This window comes from Hemicordylus capensis, chromosome 4 (genome assembly GCF_027244095.1).
Source record: "Hemicordylus capensis ecotype Gifberg chromosome 4, rHemCap1.1.pri, whole genome shotgun sequence".
NCBI lineage: Eukaryota > Metazoa > Chordata > Lepidosauria > Squamata > Cordylidae > Hemicordylus > Hemicordylus capensis.
In genome coordinates this window covers 163,328,144-163,352,340 of record NC_069660.1, presented here as the reverse complement: position 1 = coordinate 163,352,340, position 24,197 = coordinate 163,328,144, and the positions used below count along the sequence as shown (strand labels likewise).

Here is a 24,197-nt window from a genome sequence, read left to right as displayed (position 1 = left end):
ATTAAAAAGGGAAGAAAAGTTCAAAACAAAATCAGTGTGAAAAGCAAAAGGATACTAATGCAAACTTCTTATATGCTTGGCCTCTGATGATGTCTGACTTGGTGGATCTTTACATACTTGGTCGATTACAGAAAACAGTTCCTCATTTAACCTCTCTCTAAAGATGGGAGGCAAAGACATGTTTTCTCAGCAACAGAGCCATTGAGAATGTAATCCATCCATGACCATCACCTCAGCACTTTTTAGCCCAAGGAAGACCTTGAGCTAATTCATTTTGTAGGATTAAAAAATTATGTAATCATTGGTTAGACAGAAAGGGTTTAACCAGTAAAGGTGAGAATTGACAGACAAAACAAATGATGGAGAAGACGAAGACTTCCTAACGTGATCTCAGTTGTGTATGGTGCTTTCCAGATTACATGCTACAACACTGTCACTGATTGATTGATTGAGTGAGTGAGTGAGTGCTGTCAAGTCAGTGTTGACTCTTAATGACCACATAAATAGATTCTCTCCAGGATGATCTGTCTTCAACTTGGCCTTTAAGGTGTCTCAGTGGTGCATTCATTGCTGTCGTAATCGAGTCCATCCACCTTGCTGCTGGTCATCCTCTTCCTCTCTTTCCTTCAACTTTTCCTAGCATTATAGACTTCTTAAGGGAGCTGGGTTTTCGTATAATGTGTCTGAAGTATGATATTTTGAGCCTGGTCATTTGTGCCTCGAGTGAAAATTCTGGACCGATGTGTTGTATAATCCATTTGTTTGTTTTCCTGGCTGTCTGTGGTATCCTCAAAACTACTGTCACTACTGTGCACTAAGTGTGCTTCTGTACTGCCCGTGTTTCGACATCATAGTCCCTGCGCTGTCAGCAAGGTGCTGATCACATTTCTGATGCCTTCTTTTAGATTTATCCTTGCAATTTAGTCCTACAACATTGCAAAAAAAAAAAAAAAAAAAGCTGTATTTTCCCATTTTAGGAGGGTTGCACAAGCTACCCTCCTACATTTACATTTTCAAAACAATCCTGCTAAGCTGAAGCATTTTACTGTTGAACAGTGTGTAATCTGGAAAGAACCTACATGACTGGCAGATTCACATCCGACTCCCTGTGCAAAACAAGATTCGTCCACAGGAAATGGAGCATACACTCTAGATGACAAGCAGCTAAAAATGGGAGCAGGGAGAAGTTTGGGCTTCAGAAAAGCTGTCATTGGCTTTGTTAAGCAGATTAGCGTTTTGAAACTCAGTTAACTTCCTTCACAGCATTTGACTTGCAGCACTGCTTCTGATTAGTGATAGAAGTTGGCCATAGGCAGTCTAGAAGATGCACCCTCCAGGGTGAAAGGACATTTGTGCAAAAAGCCTTCACTGCCTCAAGGTACATAATAGCAGGTGTGCCAGTTCCAAGCATCAGCCTGCTCTTCCTACAAGATCCAGAGGATAGGCTCATTGGCAAGTCTCTTGGGGATTGCCCATTGCTGCGTCTTCTAGTGCAGGTTCTTTTCTGTGCACATCAAATACCAGCAGGCCAGGACACACATCTCTGTTTCTACAGGATCATATGCATATTCCATATAGAATATTGGGACTAGCTTACCAACCAGAGGCTACAACAACATGTGTGAAATCTCTCAGCAAGAACACAGTTATAAGTCAGCAATACTGTAATCAGACTCAGGAAAGCTTAACCATTGTAATGCTGGAAAGAAAACCAGACCATTTAATATTAAGCACCTATTTTGAACTCAAAATTAAATCAGCCACCTAGATGCTGGTGTGCATAGTACATTTCAGGCAACTATGCAAATCAATCCCATTCATTTAATTAGTTCAAAACATTGCTTATGCTTATTACTGAACAAACACACCGTTGCCATGTTTCATTCCTAAGCAGATATTTCAACTTGAGTGGTTTGGACATTTTTGGCAAAGAGTGGTGGGATGGGGAATGCATTTGCAAATGAAAGACAGTAGGGGTACTGCCCAAGGAATATCACGGGAAGATATAAGCGACAGCATTCAAGTTCTGCCCTCAGAGGAATGGATTGGGCTGCCAGATATGGCTTTCAACCCTGAAATGTGAGAGGTGATGTCTGGACTATCTGGGGGATTTTGCCAAGAATTTTACCTTGTCTGGTGTGAGTGATACCTGGCTAGGTAGGGGAAGAGCCTGTCTGTGTCGGCCTGATGGCTCAGGAGTGGAGCCTGAAGGAGATGAGCAGACAGAGTGAATAGCAAGAGCTCTCATCAACCCATGCACAAAATAGCCTCCCCCCACCCTGAGTTTTTCTACCTTTCTCTGGAGACCCTGGGAGGAAGGTGGTTGAAACTTTGAGACTAGACAACACAGAAACTGAATCTGCTGCAAATTCTGCCTACACTTTAAAAAAGATATTTTTAAAAGGTATTTGCCATTCATTTATGTATTGTTATATCGCCATATTTAGCCTCTGTCTGTATCTGGCTTCTGACACCCGTGGCTTAGTCATGACACATTTGGATTACTGTAACATGCTGTACATGGAGCTGCTCTTTAAAAGTATTCAGAAATGACAGACGATGCAGAATGTGGCAGCCAGATTGATTTCTGGGGTGGCTCGCAGTGCACATATTACACCAAACTTGAAGGCTGCCAAATCCGTTTCTGTGTACAATTCAAGGTGCTAGTTATTACCTGTGAATTCCTAAGTGATCTGGCCCCCAGGTACCTTAGTAACCACCTGCTCTGAGCTGAATCGATCCACCTGACTAGGTTGGCTGGGTGGGTTCTGCTGTTCATGCTGACACCTGCCGAGGCTCGTTTGTCAAGCACGCAGGACAGGGCCTACTCTGTGAGTGCCACCAGGCTGTGGAACTCACTTGCAGCTGAGATCCACATGGCTCCTCCTCTCCCACGCTTTTGGAGAAAACTGAAGACTGCCCTTTTTATTCAGGATATTGGATAATGGGTGGCCTCTGATACTCATTTTAGGATGTAGTGGTGCTTGTTTTTATCTTGTTGCTAACCGCCCTGGGGTCTTAGGATGAAGGATGGTATACAAGTATAAATAATAAATAAGTTTCTTTTGCTGGCTGCATTTGGTTTACTTCTGGCTTTTCTTCATCATACTTTCCAACTTTATCTGTTAGGTAAACTGTTTGTTGGTGTGTACCAGATTTGTACATCCTGAAAACATACTTATTTTGTGGAAGAACACACCAGTTTTCTTTGTTTAGTTCTGCATATGCCAACCTTTGCTAGTACATTCAGAATCAGAACATCCTAATGGTCACGTTTTCCATGACATGGCAGAAAGTCTATATATAACCCAATCATTTCTGGAAACCAGAAGAGATCCGGTTCCAGGAGCTGTCCAATTTAAATAAAAACAATCAAGCAGGCAGACATATCTGATACATATTGAGTATAAGTTCTTCTTTCAGGGAAAGGGTACTGAGAACAGTAACATAATTATGGAGAGGCAATAGGAGTATGTAGATGGAGTGTAATCTAGACAGGTGAACAAAATGACCATGAAATATCATGTGATATACTGAGAGTTATCATTAGAATGATACTACTTTATATAATGTTTTATTGTCTGTATGGCATATCGAAACATTTTTTCAAGGTTGCAGACCTGATCAGACAAGAGGCTTTAGTGGAGGCAACAGGGCAAGTAGAATAGCTTCCTCATCCTCTTACTGCTGCTGCAGCTGTGGCTCATGAGCCCTGAGCTTGGAGTGTAACACAATAAAGTACATTCACCCACTGGAGCTTTCTGAGGGAGGGAAGAGAAAATGTGGAACATGTAACCCTGGACAACAGTCTTCAGCAGCAGGGAACAAAACCTTTAAAAAAACGTGCATTTAGATCAGGTTCATCAATATTTTTAAGCTCCCCAGTTCAGTTCTGTGTCAGACACTAAGGCCATATTTGGACATAACACGAAACCAGAGTTAAATGGGGCAGAGGTTGGAACTCTGTTACATCCAAATTTGTGCAACCATGGTTTCGAGCCGAAAGCAACCTGCGGTTTGCCTTGTCAAACTCCAATTTGAACCTTCAGTTTGCAGTAAGGTTCGCCACCAAAACCTGAGATTTGACTGCCACAACATTATGTCCCAACACAGAAGGCACCATAACTGTGGTTCTGTGCTGTTTCTGTAACCGCAGTCATAGAGATGGCAGTGCAGACCCACCTGGGATCGCACCCACTCCATGCTTGCAGCACGTCTCGCAGGCCACCTCTCTGAGCACTTGCCCCACCCCTCCTTTCTCCAATCCAACAAAGCAGTTGCCTGGCAACAGGGACACCACCACATCTCAGCCCTAGATTGTCAGCCTAGTTACCCAGGGGCATTTCCTTTTCTCACTCTGACCCTTCTTCCTCCCTCCTGGCAAGGAGGAGGGCAAGGGGATGGGATGACAAGACAGGTACTAAGTAACTTGATCCCCAAAAATGAAGCAACAATAATGTATGTTCACAAACACAAGCACTCTACGTGGCAACATAAGCAGGGTACCCCATTATAACACCAGGATGGAAACATATGGCAGCACGGGGATACCCGGGGTTGGATTTAAAAGGCAGCCCCAACCAAGGATTCTCAAATGGCCAAGATCTATTTTTTGCACAATTATGTTGGAGAAGGGGGGCAACCCCTCCCCCTTGGGGGTACTTGTGTGGTTCATAGGCTTACTTTTGAGAAGGGTCTGGCAGCAGGATCAGCATTGCCTCCAGTGAAAGGGGAGATCCCTCATCTGTGATAATGATGGATGTTGATCCTGAGCGGAACACTTACTCATGAGAGTATAAAGACATGGGGATACCCATCACAGCTCATGAGAAGAATTGTCTGTTGGGACAGGGGTGTCATAAGCACATGAGAGCAGCCCTGCTGGATCAGGCCCAAGGCCTATCTAGTCCAGCACCCTGTTTCACACAGTGGCCCACCAGATGCCTCCGAGAAGCCCTCAGGCAGGAGGTAAGGGCTTGTCCTCTCTTCTGCTGTTGCTCCCCTGCAACCGGTATTCGGAGGCATCCTGCCTCTGAGCCTGGAGGTGGACTATAGCCACCGGACTAGTAGCTATTGATAGACCTGTCCTCCATGACTTTGTCTAAGTCCCTTTTAAAGCCATCTAAGCTAGTGGACATCACCACATCCTGTGGTTGAAAATTTCATAGGTTAATTATGCACTGTCAGCCCATCTACCCATTTGGACATGCCCACCCTTGCTTGTACCCTGAAATGGTGACTCCATTCTCCTGGGCTCACTGGAAACTGAGACTCCCCTCTCCCACGATTCACCACGGTGGCAGATCTGCATACAGCACAACACCACTCCAAACCCAGGAATTTTGAATGGAAGTAAATATCTGTCCCCTCACCCAGTGTTTTCCCTGCCTGCACACACAGCAAGGCTCTGACACATCCTTGGTCATAGTGAGCCAGACCCCCCAGGATCCTTTGCCCTCCCTAATATACATATGCCTCCTAAGAAGTCATCAAGTCCCCCTCCCTTTCTGGAGTAACAAGAAAATAATGCCCCCCACAAGATACCCCCCCGCCCTGAAATCATACATGTTTGCGACAGTTTTGTTTCAGGGCTCTTAGGATGGTGGTGGTGCAACCGCTGTCAGAAGAAGCACTGGCATGGCATGGCATTTAAGGGGATTTAAATGCCTTTTCCATGCTAAAGGCGGGCAGACTGTTCCAAAAAGGCACAATTGCGCTCGGCATGCCCCCTTTAAGATCTTGGCAAATGGCAGCCACTCTAGTGACATGCTGATGCCTTGCCCAAAGTCTGGTGACGCGAGCGCTACTAACCTTGCTGGCATGCACATGGCCTTGGCAGACCAGGAAGAGGGATGGGCTACTCTGTCCTCAAAACCAGAGGTTGCCTGACCACAGTTGGACGAATGCCTGCAATGCGATTAACGGTTCCAAATTGAAACCGCCAGTCCAGTGATTCAGTAACTGGTTCAGACACTTTGAACTGATTTTGGAGCCATTTAGATGTATTTCATGCAGAACAATATCAAGCTCTTTTGCTTGATATTGCAATGTGACACTATAAAAAGAATACTGTGGCTGAAATCCTGACTAAATTGACTTGAGGAAGTCCCATGGAAATTAAAAGTTAAGCATGCCTAATTTGTCGTTTTAATTTCCATGGGACTTCAAGTAAATTAAATCAAGATGTCAGCCACTGGGGCTATTCTGACGATCAGCAAAAATCGGGCTAGCCTCTGCTAGCCCGATTTTTGCTGATCGTCAGAACCACCGGGCTCGCAGCCGAGCCTGGTGGTTCTGGAGCGGCTAACCCGCTCTGGAACCCCTGGTAAAAAGCAGGTTTGCGGAGCGAGCGCTCCACAAACCTGCTTTTTACAATCATGAGTAGCTGCAGCGTGCCTTCGCGCCACACCTACTCATGAGTAGACCCCCCACTGGGAGGTGAAAAGCTGCCTCCTGGCTCTGGGGGTCTCCCCAGTATGCACTGCGCACTCGCGCAGGGCATACTGGGGCTTGCGGGGGCTGCACGGCCCCTGCTCCCCCACCCCCCGCCAGCTCCGTTACGGAGCCGGCAACCGTGTGGGTGGCCGATCCGGCCGCCCAGGGCTCCCTGCCCGCTCATCTGCAGGGAGAGCAGGCTTAGCCCACTCTCCCCAAAGTTTCTAAAATCGTGAGACCCGCCTCACTGTATTCTTTTTAACTTAAAAAAAATTAAATTCATTTTAAAATGTTTGCAAACAAAATACAAGCATATACAAATAGAAAAATAAAACAGTAATACACTTGCAAACTAAGTGCTTCATTTTTGAACCACTTATTTTGAACCAATTACGATGTTCTAGGTTCAGAGTTTAGTTTTGGTCCAGGTTTAAGATAACCAAGATATTTTCAGTTTGAGTTCACTGAAAAAACCTCTGAGTTGGTTTTTGAGTTAGGTGTCAGGTTTGGTTCAGATCCCTGGTCAGCAGGTTTTTGGTGGGTGTTTTGTTCGTTTGTTTGTTTGGGTTTTTTGTTTTGTTTTTGTTTTTTTTGCAGAATAGTATTTGAGCAGGAGAAATTTAGTCAAGAAGTGAAACCTGAAATGTCAACAGTAGTATCCTTAAGTCCACAACTTTTTTGCCCCTATACTAGTTCCCATCACAAGACAAAGAATCAGCAGCCTCTCTTAGATGTAGAAATGACTAGTTACATTACTGAACAGGAATAATCACTGTAACCTTTTAAATATCTCATTTTGGCTGCCACTCACTGGACACCCCCTGAAATCTCATTTGCCTTGCTGAGTTTGAGTGGTTGCCCTCTTGCTGCACTGTTTCTGGGAACCATTTTGCCACCCTGAAAAAAGGAGCTCTGAGTTCCAAGAGAAAGTATTTATCTGCTTTAGGCACTTTATGTGAGCTCTTCATGCTTTGAGAGAAGGGCTACAATCTTATGCATACATGGGAGCATGTCCAATCAAACTCACTGGACTTTACTTCCTAGTAAACACATATAGCATCAGACTGGCAATATCACCACCACCATCAGTGGTATAGCTATAACTGAGAGAATGAGAGCCCCCAAGCACCACTCCTCCCTATTTTATTAATTATATCCCTCACCCTGAGGAGAGGGGCAAACACAGGCCCCTTCTCCCCTAGCTATGCCCCTGACCACCACAATAATCAATCTCTCTCTCTCTCTCTCAATCTTAGTTTAAAAAGTTTGGGGAATTATTGTCTCCTTAAATGTCTTTGGAGTTTGGCTCCTGCACGTTAAACTCAGTGATGTATGATATTTGGGACAGCTGCTTGAACCCAAATCCATTAGCTGACTGCTTGCTAATCCCCAAGGACCAGCTGCCTCATCCCATTAACAGGAAAGCAAACGAAGCGCACTTCTTCGAGCTACTCAACACGACAGCTTGCAACTGCTGCTGTGCATGCTCCAAAGGGCTGTTACATGATGCATCCTCAGACTGGACAAGGAGAATCCAAACTTGATGAAGGAGTGTTTCTTTCTTTGGGGTCTTTTACCAGGAGACCTGCCACAGCCAAGTGATGCCACCACTAACAAGAGCACTGCTTTGACCCAAACACCTTGCTTTGCAATCCAAGCGAGGAGGAGGAGGAGGAGAATTCAGTTGGCACTAAAGAAGCAGCCACATTTCAGATGAATTATGGGCTGGGTAAGCACAACCCTTCCCTTCCTTTGCACATAGATAAGAAGAGGTTCCCAAGTTTTGTCACAGAACATCTCTGACTGCCCACAAACAAACACAAGGCACCTCAAGTACAACTATCTCCAACAGTCTTTGGCCATTTTCATTTCAGTCTTGCTTAAATCAATCAGAGGTGCTCTGTTTGTTTGCAGCTGGATGAAAAGGGTAAGTTACATTGACCAATGTGTCATTCATAAATATATATTCCCCTATCCAACATTAACTACAGGGCATTCTTAGCTTGTGAAAAAGCCCTCTGGTTGTCAGACTGACAATGTCTACTGCTTCTGTTTCCCCAGGAACAAGAGATTATCATCACACTGTTGTGCTCCACTGTTCCATCGGGCTCTATCCATAGTGCTGAATGCAGCGCTCAGGTGCTCAGTTCGTTACACACAGACACTGAAAGCCTAACTTCCAGTCCTTGTAAGGAAAAGGAGCTTTGAGAGGAGGCAAACTGGGGCAAGAAACAATGAAAGGAAGGGAGAGGTGAACCCTTTCCCCATTTGTGGCTTCTTCCCAGCAAATCCCCCCTCTGCAGAGTTACAGACACATGTTTGCTCCCACAACCACACATCCTAGAATCTCATGAGGAGGAAAAGCAGGTGTGCTTTTTAGTGGAGAGGTAGTGAGAGAATGGTTAAATATTCCTCCCTTCTCCTCTCCAAATTGCACCACCACCACCACCACCCTGGCCAAAGCTGGCTTTTTTTCTCCCCACATCACAGAAGCAGCATCATTTAGAATTTTATTGTGCATACTTATATGCAACATGCAAGTCTCCCTGCTTTTTTTTTTTTAAAGTGGCGATTCTCTTTATTGAGCAGGGGGAAGCAACTGGCCCTATCCATCCCCTGCACAGCATCCCTCCGTGACTGTTGCTGGTGTCTATCTTATGTTTCTTTTTTAGATTGTGAGTCCTTTGGGGACAGGGAGACATTTTATTTATTTATATCTATGTAACCCGCTTTGGGAACTTTGGTTGAAAAGCAGTATATAAATATTCATCGCTGTCATATTCTGCCCTGAGTCCTTCCAGGGTCAGGTCCTCAGGAAGGTTTTAAGTGATTTAAAGCAGAGGCAGACAGAGGAGCAATATGGGGGCATAGAGAGGCAGGCTAGAATGAGGAAATGCAGAGTAGCAGGCCGCAGAAATATATAGCATGGCGGGGATTAGATCTACTGTAGCACCTGCCTCTCCATCTCAGGTCTCTTCTGGCCAGTAGCCAGGAGCGTAACTATAATAGGGCAAGGGGAGACAGTTGTCTGGGGGCCCGCTGTCTTGGGCGCCCCTCAGAGACAAGTCACATGACTGACTCCCCCAGCCGCGCACCCGCCTGGGCTTCCTTCAGTTGTATTCATCCTCTGAAATTGATGTGAGTGTTAAGACCTGGCTGTCTTTCTCTAGTACCATTAAATGACTTGCATCGTCCACAATTTACAAAACCTTTAAAAAAATTTAGGAGATGTGTGTGTGTGTGTGTGTGTGTGTGCGCACGCACGCACGCACACACACACACACACACACACACATATATATATATATATATATACATACACACACACACAAATAAATTTTACTATGCTTTTTGTTACCACTATTCAGCCTCATTTGAGATTTCTTTACTTCATGAGCTTCGCTTCAGTAGCGGGGGGGGGGGGCATTTTAAAATCTTGTCTCTGGGCCCACTCCAACCTTGCTATGCCCCTGCCAGTAGCCTCATTTGTCTGGCCTTTTCTGGGAGGGAAAGCAACCATAAAACAGAAATTGTGTTCTTGTATATAGACACTATAAAGCCTCTCTAGCTGTTACTGCTTTTATTTCCAAAATGACATGATTCCATGTTGGTGCAAGTGCAATAGAACAGAATAGCAACATTCTTCTGTATCTGGAGCAGAACCAAAAAGTCAGTGTCAAAAACTTATTTAAAAAATGAACTCAGAAGGAACTCCACAAATAGTTAATAACTGTCCAGTTGTGACAACTCCCATATCTGGTCAAGACATATTGCTAACAAATCCAGTTTATTATACTGAACAAAGAAAGCTATGAGTTTGTACCTACCTGTGGGCTGGTATGTGTAGCAAAATTCATGCCTGGTGGTGAAGCCAAAGGAACAGAATGTGATCCAACAGAGGATGCAATGACCCTATATGGAGAGCCCAGGGCATTAGCAGACCCAACTGAGTTCATTGGGGAGGAAAGAGTCCTCGAAGCACTGAGGGGAACCTCAAGGTAGTTGGGCTGACCATCTATGGAATTCCCTGCAGAAGCTGGTGCCAGATTTGTAGGTGCAGAATTGGTGGGAACTGGAGAATCTGAAATTAAAGAAAATCCTGAATAAATGAGGATGGCAAAGTTGGGAAGAAACATAGGCACCAGCATAGACATCTTTTCTCCCCCTTGTTACATGCTCCCCACTTCCCTAAACAATGAGAAGTCCACAGGCAGAACTATTAAGGCTCATTTTCCTTTCCACAAGACAGCACACTGGATGTATATTCATGAAGATTGTATAAAAGCACAACACTTTGAAAGCAAGCAGAATCCTAAGGCATGCACCACAACTGCTAATCCTGCATCAGATTCCCAAAGATCAACAGCTGTACCTCGGTTCCACCAATTCTAGCTAAAAGACATTGTGTGTGTGCGTGTGTGTGTGTGTGTGTGTGTGTGTGCATGCGTGTGCATCTGAATTCAAAATTGCAAACTCTTCCAACTATCTCTCTGTCTCTCCTCCAATATCTGATGTGTGAGAGGTGGAGAGAGATTCCAGGCCACTGATGATGACCAAACTCCTTTCAGTAAGCCTTTCCAATCACGGCAAATAGCAGCTATGCAGGGGGAGGGGCAGTAATTTTCCATGGGGGGGGAATAGTTAAACTCCACTTTCTCTGCACTGTAGTTTCCAATCTAGGGATGTACAAATCAATTCGAATTCAAATTGATTCAACTCATATCTGGCCAATTCAAATTCAAATTGAATCATCCTTTTTTAAAAGGGGTATTTCGATTCAAATTTGAATCAGCCAGATACAAATTTGAATTGAAATGAAACAATTTGATGACAGTTTTAGGAACATTTTGACACCTTTTAAAAACTATTCAGGTACCCTGATTGGTCAAAAAAAGGTGCCAACATAGGTTGATTCAAATTTGAATTGAATCAGCCTGTTTCGGGTCAATTTGATTCGAATCCAAATCGAATCAGACAGTTTCAATTTGAATTCAAATCGCATCTGAAAATTCAATTCACGCACATCCCTATTCCAATCCAGATCAAAGCATCCCATGGCTATTTGAAAAAGTTTTACAGTAACAGACACATTTCTGTCCTCCTGTCTAGTTGGGTTCTAAAGGTATCAGGTAGGTATCTGCAGGTGTCACTGGGAAGGAAGATTCTCAGAACTGGAGCTGTAACCTTGCTCCTAATGAGATGACACCACTGAACAGGCTCTCTGTGGCATTTGGGGAGAGGCAGACTGGATCCAGGCAGTTTATTATTTATTACATTTATATACCACCTAGAATCTCTAGGCAGTTTATAAAATAAAAACAAAATTAAAATACCAAATTCCAATTCACACCATTAGATCAGTTAAACAGCAGAGAGTTTATGGCTTTAAAGGGTTAGACCAATCTTCTTGACTTGATCCCCAAAGTTAACTGAAATCCCGTACAGTTCATACAAAATTGGGGTTCAGGGGTCTTGATGTCTCACCCCTTTGCTCCACACCACCACAAAACTGGATGGGGAGCAAAGTCTACTACAGCACTGGGGGAGGGGACAGAGTTTATCACAGAGAGACAGCTACTATAGGGAGTATATGAAAGCAGCCTTCCTATGGCACTCATATTTCACACACCAGCCCAAATTGTTAAAATAAGGCTGTCTGAAAGGCCACAGCAGTTCGATTCTTTTGCTGTGCATGCCTACTGGGAGAACTGATCCAAAGAGAGAAAGAAAGAAAAACACACAAACAGACAAGGACCTTTTCCGCTCCATGCACGGAATTAAACCTGAAATGGGTTGATCACAGGAGAATCCAGACTCCTTTGACTCTGACAAATGTCTTTAATGTTATTCAGGAAGCTGACCTTTTCTTATCTTTTATTGTGCATCTTCCCTTTGAATCAGATTTGACTGTTACTTCAGGTAAAATAACAAACGCTGTCACAGAAACAATTTTTGCAACAAATAAATATTGTGAGGCGGAGGGGAGAGAGTAGATGCCTCACTTGCAAGCATAAGGAGCTGCAACTTGAAAAACAAGTCTTGACAGTTGTACTGACTCTGAGCAGCCTTACCTCTGCAGCAGTGGTCAAGAGCAGCCTTCACAGCAAACCAGCCAAAGATATATGGTCTTATACCAATGTCGAGTATGTCTGGCAGACCAATCAGTTCAGAAAGAGGATGACTGTCTGACTATTCAATAGTGCTTATGCTAAAACGGGGATTTTGAACACACACAGCCTTCTCAGATGTTTTGTCCAAGAAGGAAACTTCAACATTTCTTTCAAAATTTCAATTTACACAAAATCCAACCACCCTTCTACCAAAATAACAACAACAACAACAACAACCCCCCCAGTGAGGCACTACCTTGGTGTGGTTGTGGGGCTTGCGTGCTCTGAGGAAGGTTAGAGCTATGCCAGAGGTCCAGCCATACTGGACAGGTCTCATCAGAGGAGCCAGACAAAGAGTGCCTCTCCCATCAACAATATGGTAAGACGTAACTTTAATAAATTTATACCGGATCAGTCGTTGCCCGGGTCAACAAGGACCGCGCCAGGTGCTGGAGTCCCCCAGGTGGCAAGTGGGCAACAGGACTCAGGATCTTCAGTTGAGCAACCAGGGCTGGAGACTGCAAGGTTACTGGAAGAAATGTTGCTTAACCGAAAAAAATATACAAAAAAATGCCAACAAGGAAATAATGATCTGCTATTACAAGTCTAGTCCAACTAGAAGAGGTTATTTAAAAAGAATGTACCAAATTTGGAAAGAGAAGCATCCAGATACAGAAATAACAGAACAAAGGCTAGCAGACCAGAGAAGATTCATATTAAGAAATAAAGTATTCACAGGAGTTGAGCTGGGAGAACTGCAAAGAGCAACACAGGCTCAAGATATGGAAGAAGAATTACCACCAATTGAAGAAGTTGCTCAGGTGCAGGTGGAGGAGGTGTTGGAAATAGAGGATGCCACTGTTGCTGAACTGTTTCAAAATCAAAACCAGGCAACCACCCCTTTGCCTTCACCTCAAAAACCCAAATGCCGTTTAAAAGAAAAGCAACAAGAACTAAAGCAAAAAATAACTGAGCACATGAACCAAACAACCACCAGGGTTCGACTTCCAGCTCTAAAAACAGTTGCCAAAAAACCAACTTGCTCAGGCATTAAAAGATGTCAATGCTGCACTTGCAGAAATAACAACCAATAATTTGCAAGAAACATACCAACTAATGTACAGTGCAGCAATAACAACAACACAAGAGCTCGGATATAAGATCAATGGACCTGCAAAAAAAAGAAAGTAGTACATCACCTAAATGGAAGATTAGTTTAGAAAATAAAATCTCCAGGCTTAGATCAGATGCTAGTAAATTGAAAGATATGAAAGACAAGAAGCTGAAGAATGAAAACACCAAACAGTATCTTTTCCAAAAATTAGGGATTTGTGAAACGTTTTGGATACAAAATGTTTTGTACCAAAAACAGCCTGTTTCGGGTGTTTTGTAGACAAAACAAAATGTCCCTGTTTCAGCTACAAAACATTTTGATGTTTCGGACCTCCATTTTGTGGTGATCTCTGAGTCAGTCTCCATTTTGTGTTTGACATCTCTTTGAATTTCCTACCCTTCCAGCCTTCTGACCAGAGACCTAAATCATGGGCTGACCTGCTGACAATTCCCTCCTTGATCCCCATTGGCTCTTTTGCTTCTTGCCACTTTTTACTGACCCCACTTTGGCCAGGGGAAGGGTTGCTAACCCATGGGGTGCTGGGTTCTGTTGTTTCTGTATTGTTCTGAGTGTAGATTCTCTGGAAGCATATGAGAGTGGATTCTTGTTTTTCACTTAAAATCTCATATGCTACCAGAGAATCTACAATGAACACCTCAGAAACAACAAAACCCAGTACCCCACGGGCATATGGGGGTGGTTGGCATCCTATGTGCACTACACAACCCCTTGCTCTGGGCAACCCCAGTGCCCCCCAAGTGGAATTATGGGGCTGCTGAAACCTCCATTATTCCCTATGGGAGAAATCTTAAAGACACGTATACTTCAACAAATCACAAAAGACCAGCCCTTTGCCCAATTCCTTTGAAATAATTTTGGAAGTTTCCTTGCCCCCACTAGGCACTACCACCCACCACACTCCACTCTGGGCCATCCCTTTCCCCTTGATTTGAAGTGATACATTTTCTGGAATCCCCATTATTCCCTATGGGAAAATTCTTAAAGATGTGTAAACTTTAAAAATTCACAAAATATCAGCCCTTTGCCTAATTCCTTTGAAATTTGGGTGGTAGCTTCCACCCATTTGATACTACCACCCCCCACACACACTCTTTTTGCCCTGGGACCCTTTTTTAAAAATCCTAATCGATTCGGATTCGGAAAATTCGGCTACAAAACAAAACAGGGCTGATTCGGATTCAGAAAATTTGGGTAAAAAAACAAAATGGGGGTGTTTCGATTCGGATACAAATCGAAACAAGAAAATTCCAAAATGCACATCCCTACCAAAAATGCCACCTAGATTCAAGGAAAATTATAGAAGTCCTGGAAATAATAAAGCAGCAAATAACAGCAGTGTCAAAGAAGATTAGCAGATACCAAGCCAGAATTACACAACGCAGGCAGAATCTCCAATTCCAGTCGAATCAGAGACGTTTCTACCAAAGCATAGAAGGAGAAACTGCACGAAACATAGAAACAGCAAATAAAGAAGAAACAGTGCAATTCTGGGGGAAATTATGGGACAATCCAATAGATTATAATAAAAAAGAAAGCTGGGTGAAAGAGGTCGAAAAATGTAACCAACAAATGCAAGATCTAATAATAACACCAGAATTAATAAATGAAAGAGCAAAGAAAATTAAAAATTGGACTGTGCCAGGCGATGATGAACTGCATAGCTTTAGGCTTAAACACCTAACAAGCCTCCATAAACAACTATCAAAACAGTTCAATCACATTTTGCATGGAGGTGATATTGAACAATGGCTAACAACTGGGAAAACTCATCTCATCATGAAAGACCCAGCAAAAGGTGCAGTTCCAAATAATTATAGACCAATAACTTGCCTGCCAACCATGTTCAAATTATTAACTGGAATAATAGCAGATGAAGTCATGCAACACTTATTAACTAACCAACAGCTTCCATTTGAACTGAAAGGAAATTGTCTGAACACCAGAGGCACAAAAGACCAGTTGCTGATTGACAAAATGATTTTAGAAAACTGCAAGAGAAGAAAAACAAATCTAAGTGTTGCATGGATTAACTACTAGAAAGCCTTTGATTCATTGCCTCACACATGGATACTAAAATGTTTAGAAACAACTGGTGTCAGCAAAAACATTCAGACATTTATAAAAAAAAAGCAATGAGCATGAGGAGTACACAGTTAACAATCAATGGCGAGACACTTGGACAGGTTAGCATTAGAAGAGGCATTTTCCAAGGGGACTCACTATCCCCTCTATTGTTTGTAATCGCCATGACCCCACTTTCACAAGTACTAAACAAAACAGGCCTCTGATGCCAAACATCTAAAACATCAAGTAAAATCAACCATCTGCTGTACATGGACGATCTGAAGTTGTATGGAAAGTCCCAGTCAGAAATTGAATCACTGCTAAACACTGTCTGTATATTCAGTAGCGATATAGCAATGGAGTTTGGACTAGACAAGTGTGCTGCATTAATAATCAACAGAGGAAAAATAAGAAAAACAGAAGGAATAGAACTGCCCAAAGGAAGCAAGATCAAGAACCTGGAAGAGAAAGAACATTATAAATACTTGGGCATTCTCCAGGCTGATAACATTGCACACACTGAAGTTAAAAGAAAGATTGGAAGTGGATACATCAGGAGAGTTAGAAAAATCCTCAAGTCCAAACTCAATGGTGGGAACACCATACAAGCCATGAACACCTGGGCTATACCTGTTATCAGATACACTGCAGGAATAATAGACTGGACCCAGGCAGAGCTAGAGATGCTAGATCGTAAGACCAGGAAAATCATGACCCTCAATCATGCTCTGCACCCCCGCAGTGATGTTGATAGGCTATACCTCCCTTGCAGCTCAGGTGGAAGAGGAATGCTGCAAGTCCACCAAACAGTAGAGGAGGAGAAAAGAGGCCTTGAATAATATATCAAGGACAGTGAAGAAGATGCACTTCAAATGGTCAATAACAAGAAACTATTCAACACCAATGAAACAAAGCAGGCCTACAAGAAAGAACAAGTCAAGAACCGAGCAGAAAAATGGAAAAAATAAGCCACTGCATGGTCAATATTTGCACAGTATCACTAGAAAAATCAGACATCACTGAGACCTGGCAATTGCTTAAGAATGGCAACTTGAAGAAAGAAACAAAGGGTTTAATACTGGCTGCACAAGAACAGGCACTAAGAACAAATGCAATAAGAGCAAAAGTAGAAAAGTCAACAACAAACAGCAAGTGCCGCCTTTGTAAAGAAGCAGATGAAACAGTGGAAAACCTGATCAGCTGTTGTAAAAAGATCGCACAGACTGACTACAAACAAAGGCATGACAAGTTAGCAGGGATGATACACTGGAACATCTGCCAAAAATATAAGCTACCTGTAGCCAAAAATTGGTGGGACCATCAAATTGAAAAAGTTGAAGAAAATGAAGATGTAAAAATATCATGGGACTTTCGACTACAAACAGACAAACTTCTGCCACACAATACACCAGATATAACTGTAGTCGAGAAGAAAGAAAAACAAGTCAAAATAATCGTCATAGCAATACCAGGGGATAGCAGAATAGAAGAAAAAGAAATAGAAAAAATCACCAAATACAAAGATCTACAAATTGAAATGGAAAGGCTGTGGCAGAAAAAGACCAAAGTAATCCCAGTGGTAATTGGCGCCCTGGGTGCAGTTCCAAAAGACCTTGAAGAGCACCTCAACACCATAGGGGCCACAGAAATCACCATCAGCCAATTACAAAAAGCAGCTTTACTGGGAACAGCCTATATTTTGCGACGATATCTATAACAACTGACAATAAAATTCAGCCATCCCAGGTCCTTGGGAAGGACTCGATGTCTGGATAAAACAAACCAGTCAATAACATCTGTCTGACTGTGTTAATAAATACTAATACTAATACTAATACTAATAATAAGCTTATTGACATTGTTCTAGCAATTCTTCAGATGCTCTGCTTAAGGAGGAAACTCTAACTGAGAGACAAGCTAGACGTGAGATCAGGAGATTCATGAACAGATCTCTCCCTCCCACATTTTTTCTCAACTGCATCACAAAGGACATTGTGGTCGTGGGGTTAACCTTTTTCCTTGCATTGTTTTCTGTTCTGAATTACAGGGCATGCACCGTACATATTACTAATAAAGAAAATGACAGTTGGAGTGAACTGGTTAAACCCACCTCTCCCAGCACAATGGTCCCAATTCAAATGAGACTTTCCTCACCCTATTAAATTTTTTTTTTAAGTTTAAAAAGAGTCAGGAGATCTAATATGGATCTGCAATGTCTCATCTAATTATTTCATAGTGTCACCTAATGCAAACAATGGAGTTTGGGTTTTGGTTGGTTGGGTTGGGATTTTTGACCTTGTGGTATATATTTTGAATAGACAGCTTTGTTCTGCATCCACCATTCAAATTACAGGCATTATAGGGTTCCGTTCTTGGGGGCAGGGGATAGCGAATCCACGAATAACAGGGTATTAAAATATATGTAAATTGGGGGTTAGGTTCCCGCACCATCCAAAATCATCACAAAATCACCCCCAAAACAAAAAAAGGGCCAAATAAAGTGCCCTATCATGCTCCACAGCCCTTAAGGAGCCCCACAAGCAAAAACACACACTGAAAATCGGCCTAAAATCACAATTTTTCTCTGTTTAAAAACAAAATAGTAATAAAATGGCTCCCGAACCCAACCCGCAGTTTAACCCTTTTCCTGCCAGTTTTTTCCTATGAATACAGAGGTCAGATGTCCATTACCCAATTGTGGAGATGCGAAACCACAGGTGCTGGACCCGTGATTAACTAGGTTCTCCCGCATAATAAAACATGGGCTACAGACTCAACTGTTCCATCTCCACACAGGAAGGAAGGAAGCAGGAAAAGTGCAATAGTTGTTTATTAAAGAGTAGATCCCAGGGGATTACAACATATAAAACATATAAATGAGGATGATAAGAAATAGTTATTAAAGGAACTATATGAAACTACACATAATTTTAAAACATAGATAAAAGCAAGCCATGATTATAACCTTATAAAGATGAAATAAGATAAACCTCAAGTACAAAGACAAGAGATATTGAAAAATAACTTCTCACAAATCGACTAGCAGATTAAAACAGTATAGCAAAGCTATATATAATAACTAAACCAAAGTTATGATAAATACCTTTTTATAAACAAACTAACATATTCAAGCAAAGAAATTAAAGCAAACTAAACCACAGATAATAATAAATAGCTTCTTACAAACTGGCAAATTTAAACAATGTAACAAAGATACTCAAATTATCTAAACCATGGTGAATTCAACACATGCGGTAACTAGCTGACATACTAGGGATATGAGCTGGCCATAAGGAGAAAAATAAGCTTTAACCATAAATTATGTACTCCTAGCCAGACCCTAATTTCCACACTTGGTACAGCTGCCTCTAAACATAAAATCACATTAGGCACACAGCAAGGCACTTCTCAAAAATTTGGTTTGGGTTGTTTCCAAGGCCACAAAATTTTAATGTAGGGTGATCCAGGCACTACCCTGTTTCCCCGAAAGTAAGACCTACCCTGAAAGTAAGACCTAGCAGTAATTTCTGATGCACCGCTAATTGCCCTAGTGCATTTTTGGGGGCTAAAATTAATATAAGACACTGTCTTATTTTCGGGGAAACACGGTATATAGCAGATGGGATAACACTTTAGCTTCATATAGTTTGGTAGCATCTGGGATAAACTGTCCATCTCTGAAATTCTTCTTTGGGCATTTTGCATTACAAACTCTTTATAACATTTAAACAGCTTCTTGCTTGGAAAACTAATTTTCCCTAAATCTCTAAATATTTAAAATAGTCAACTTGCTCAATTTTAAATCCATCAATACTCCAATTCAACTTCTTAGGGGACTTTTTAAACATAATGATTTAATTTTATTGTAATTAACCTGCAAGGAATCTTCCCGGCTGTAGCATGCAAGCGCCCGCAATGCTCTCCTTAACATAAGAATAGCCCTGCTGGATCAGGCCTAAGGCCCATCTATTCCAGCATCCTGTTTCGCACAGTGACCAACCAGATGCCACTGGGAACCTACAGGCATGAGTTGAGGGCATGCCCTCTCCTCTGCTGTTACTACCTTGCAACTCGTATTCAGAGGCATCCTGCCTCTGAGGCTGGAGGTGGCCTATAGCCCTCTGACTAGTAGTCGTTGCTTGACCTCTCCTCCATGAAGCTATCCAAACCCCTCTTAAAGCCATCCAGGTTTTTGGCTGTCATCACATCTTGTGGCAGAGAATTCCACAAGTGGATTATGTGTTGTGTGAAAAAGTACTTCCGTTTGTTGGTCCTAAATTTCTTGGCAATCTATTTCATGGGACGACCCCTGGTTCTAGTGTTCTGTGAGAGGGAGAAGAATTTATCTCTATCCACTTTCTCCACGCCATGCATGATTTTATAGACCTCTATCATGTCTCCCCGCAGTCATCTTTTTTCTAAACCCTGTTACCCAACAGGGATAAAATCACAGCATCATGCACATAATGTAGCACAAATATGTGCTTAGAGGCTAATTTTGGGGTGTGGTGATTTAAATTACTTAGCCTCTCCACCAAGGGATATTTATTTATTTATTTAACGTATTTTAATACCGCCCCAAACCAAAGTCTCAGGGCGGTTCACAAAACACTAAGCAAAACAATAAAATCAATTAAATGCTAAAAAAATTGAACAAATGTCGGGCTAAAATGTAACCCTGCTTTACACCTTTCTGGGTAAGAATCTCTTCAGAAAGCTGTTCATGTGCATTATTGCATCTAACTCATTAGAGGGTGTTCTCATACAAATTTCAAATAAGAAGAATTTATAAATAATTTATAAATAAAGAAGAAGAAGATCAATTGAGGGGGATTTTTCTCCATAGTTTCTCCCACAAAATTAGATGAAAAGCAAACTTAAAATCCACAAAAGCAGCATATAAGGCCCTATGAGTATTTTGAGTATATTTTTCTACCAGATGATGAAGGACCAAGCCCTGCTTTAAGGGTGAAGGACTAGTCCTAAATCTGGCTTATTCCTCTGCTAGAATCTCTTCTTTCTCAAACCAATCAAGCAATTTCTCATATAAATGATGGGCATAAATCTTACTAATAATGTTTAATGAGCTTATAGGTGATAATTGTCTGGACCATCTCTCTTTGCCCTTTTTAAATATGGGGATTTTTATGGCCAATCCTCATTCTTCAGGAATATAATCAATAAAAGTAAAAAGAGAGGCTAAAATGGGGGGCCCCACCACTCTAAATTATTTTTAATTAAGTCAAGTGGAATAAGATCACTTGCAGGGGCTTTGCCTAGTTTTAACTGAGTGATCAATTAGGCTACCTCTGTAATCATAATTAGAAGTCAGTCAGGGAGAAAAGCAGACCCAGACTCCACCTCAAAGGAACTTTCTACTTCCTCGGTGTATAAATCACGAAAATGGGCTTCCCAGACTGCAGCTGAAATATGGCAGTCCAAACTGGATGGGCCATATCTCTCCACATGAGGGTGCCAAAATCTAGCTGAATCTTTTGCCTTAGCTGCAGTCATTAATTGTTGCCAGGCAGCTTTCACTGTTCTGCTATTATTTTTTATTTATTATTATTATTATTATTATTATTATTATTATTATTATTATTATTCAATAATTTATACTTTCTTTCTGTAGTAATAGACTTTGGCATCTCTATATTGGCAACTCTATATTGCTTGAAAGCTCTAATTAAGATTCTCTTAGCATTATAACAAGCCAACCTTAGAACAATATGGCTTAAGCCATGGTTTCTTTAAAGATGTGTTGCATAATAGGTATTGCTTGTGTAAGCTTGCCATACTGTATTAAAATATCCACCTCTGACTCAGATGTCATAAAGGAGTTAATTTGCAGAAGCCACTCTGAATTTAACAATGTTAAAAAAAAACCCTCCAGTTCACCTGTTCAGACCACCTTATTCAGGAGGGTCTAACTTCCACTACTATATTAAGTCTATAAATTGGATCTGCGAATATTTGGCTGCTAATGGGACTCAAGAATATAACAGCCGGGAAATGAAACATTGGTCTTACCTGTGAAAGATTCTTTTTTGCAGTGTCTGAGTTCATCCTGTATCCTGGGTTGTATTCCAAATCATGCCTCAGGAGACAGGAAGTAGAATCCAAAACCTTTGCTCAATGTCCGGTAGTTAGGTAGGAGGCACCAGGAAAACCCCAGTTCCGGACTGTAGAGCCTGGTCTTTGTAGAGCTATAAATGAATAACTTTTACAGCGCTAAGCAGATAGAGAGAGCAGAGCTGGTTAAAAGGAGAAATCAAATGAATGAGGAAGGATGCAGGCAAAGACAAGAAGAAGCAGTAAACAGTAGGCAAACTGCCTCCCACTGCTGTACCCCCATCCTATGGCAGTGAAGTCCGCAGGCGTAGCGGATGAACACAGACACTGCGAAAAAGAACCCTTCACAGGTAAGACCAATGTTTCTTTTTCCGCAGTTGTCTGAGTTCATCCTATATCCTGGGACATACCCAAGCCATATAAAAAGACAGGGCGGGAAAAGCGGACTATCAGACTACTTGCTGTAGTACCATGTGGGCCTTGGCCACTTGAGCAGAAGGGAATGATGATACCCTATATGGAGAGATAGATGCCCGAAGGCTGTCTAACGATGAAGTAGAGGGAGCATTGGCTGAAAGAGCTGCCGAAGTACTGGCACTGCAGATTGAATGAGCCTTGATTCCCCCCCCCCCCGCCATCAGATTTGGCTTATTTTAAGCCACATTTTGGGCTATGGCCCATTTGATCCACAAGTATACCCCTTAGGTTCTGGCAACCTCTGATCTCTTAGGCCAGGGTCACCTAGGGAGACTTTGTCCTAGGGATTTTTTTAGCGAGAAGGAAGACAAAGAGAGAGAGAGAGCGGCTGAGTTGCGCTGGGGCTTGTTCAGATAATTTCAAAGTGCCCTGAGAACGTCTAGTGTATGCCCTATTGTTTTCCTTTGAGATGTTTTGGCTCCGGGTGAATTGATGGTAACACAACCTCTTTCAAACTGTGGAGCATGGAGTTACGCTTAGGAACAAAGGTGGGATCCAGTTGTAAGATGACGGCCTCATCAGTGAAGGAGCAAGGTTCCTTGCACGCTGAGAGGGCACCCAGGTCAGAGACCTTGTGAGCCCAGGAGCTGGCTACCCAAAACAGTACTTTGTGTGACCGAATCCTTAGGGAAGCCTTACTGAGGGATTCAGAGAGGAGGCGCATGCAGGCATTTAGGACCATGTTGAATTCCCAAGGTGGAAGTATATGAACAGGTGGAGGAGTGAGATTGGTTGCCCCTTTTAGGAACTGTCTGAGGAGTGAGGAGTGAAGGGAGTGAGGCCCAAGATTGTCAACTGTAGGATGGATGCCAATGGGAGACTAGTCTGTGGAAAGGGTTGGGGTGAAGACCCATTCCTATGCCTCCTTGGGGAAATGATGGGACCTTGGGTACCCTTGAGGAGATAGAGGAAGGGAGTTTTCTGTGGGCCCATCCGGAAAAAGGCGTCCCACCTGGCTTGATAGATCCTGTTCATGGAGGGTCTTCTCGATGCCCAGATGGTGGATTGTACCTTCCTTGTGTATCCTGCCCGATTCAGCAAGGTGCACTCACCCTCTATGCGTATAGTTGGTGCCAGGTCGATTCCAGATGAAGTGCCGCGCCCTGAGAGAGTAGTTCTGGGCAGAGAGGTAGAGGCAACCATTTCCTGGAGAGAAGGAAAAACTAGATCTGCGAATCACCGTCTTCTTGGCCAAGGGGGAGCAATAAAGATTAGGTTTGCTTTTTTCCAAAGATCAGTTTTGCATTATTCTAGTCAGCTAGTAAAACCTACAGTAGGCCAGGAAACCAGGGGGGCAGTGAGCAGGTTGGTTGCATCCGCTAGAGGTGAGTGGAATTGGTGACGAACAATGGTTCCGATGGTTGTAGGTTGTTGATGCAAAAAAGGTCCACTACTAGGAGGGCTGACTTTGTCGTGGCCTGATGGAATGCTTCTGTGTGCCGTGACCATTTTGCTGGGTCTGTGGAACGGGAATTTAGTCAATCTACCGTCGGCAGGCCGCCCCACTGTGGCATTCTGCTGTGAGCGAAACTAGGTTAATTTCTACCCAAGAGGAATAGTTTGGATTCCCTCATCCTGCTGCGAGACCTGGTACCTCCCTGATTCATCTTGTGAGTTTATGCTGCTACGTAGTCTGTGCGATAAGCACATGTTGGTTCAGTACAGGGTGGCTGAATTCTCTGAGGATCAGACATATGGTTCTCTGTTCTAATGAATTGAGCTCCATGAAATCTGGCGGGGAGACCGCACTCCTTGGGTCGGTTGATGGATGCAGTGTGTTCCCAATCTGGCTAGACTTGCATCTGTAGTAATAACTATCCCGTCCAGCAGTGAGAGGAGTAGGCCTCGCCATATCGCAGGAGAGACCCGTCAGTTCAGAAACTGTCGCCCTTCGTCAGAGAGGA

General features: G+C 42.7%; 1 protein-coding gene across 4 annotated transcripts in view; it reads right to left on the bottom strand.

Annotated features, from left to right (window-relative positions):
• The window catches only part of RXRG (retinoid X receptor gamma), a 72,724-nt gene that overhangs the window by 25,728 nt on the left and 22,799 nt on the right, over positions 1-24,197 (bottom strand). For all 4 annotated transcript variants that reach the window (XM_053247407.1, XM_053247405.1, XM_053247406.1 and 1 more), the window contains one exon: positions 10,263-10,516. In XM_053247407.1, the coding sequence (XP_053103382.1) occupies positions 10,263-10,516 (254 nt within the window). The remainder of the gene's footprint in view (positions 1-10,262; positions 10,517-24,197) is intronic.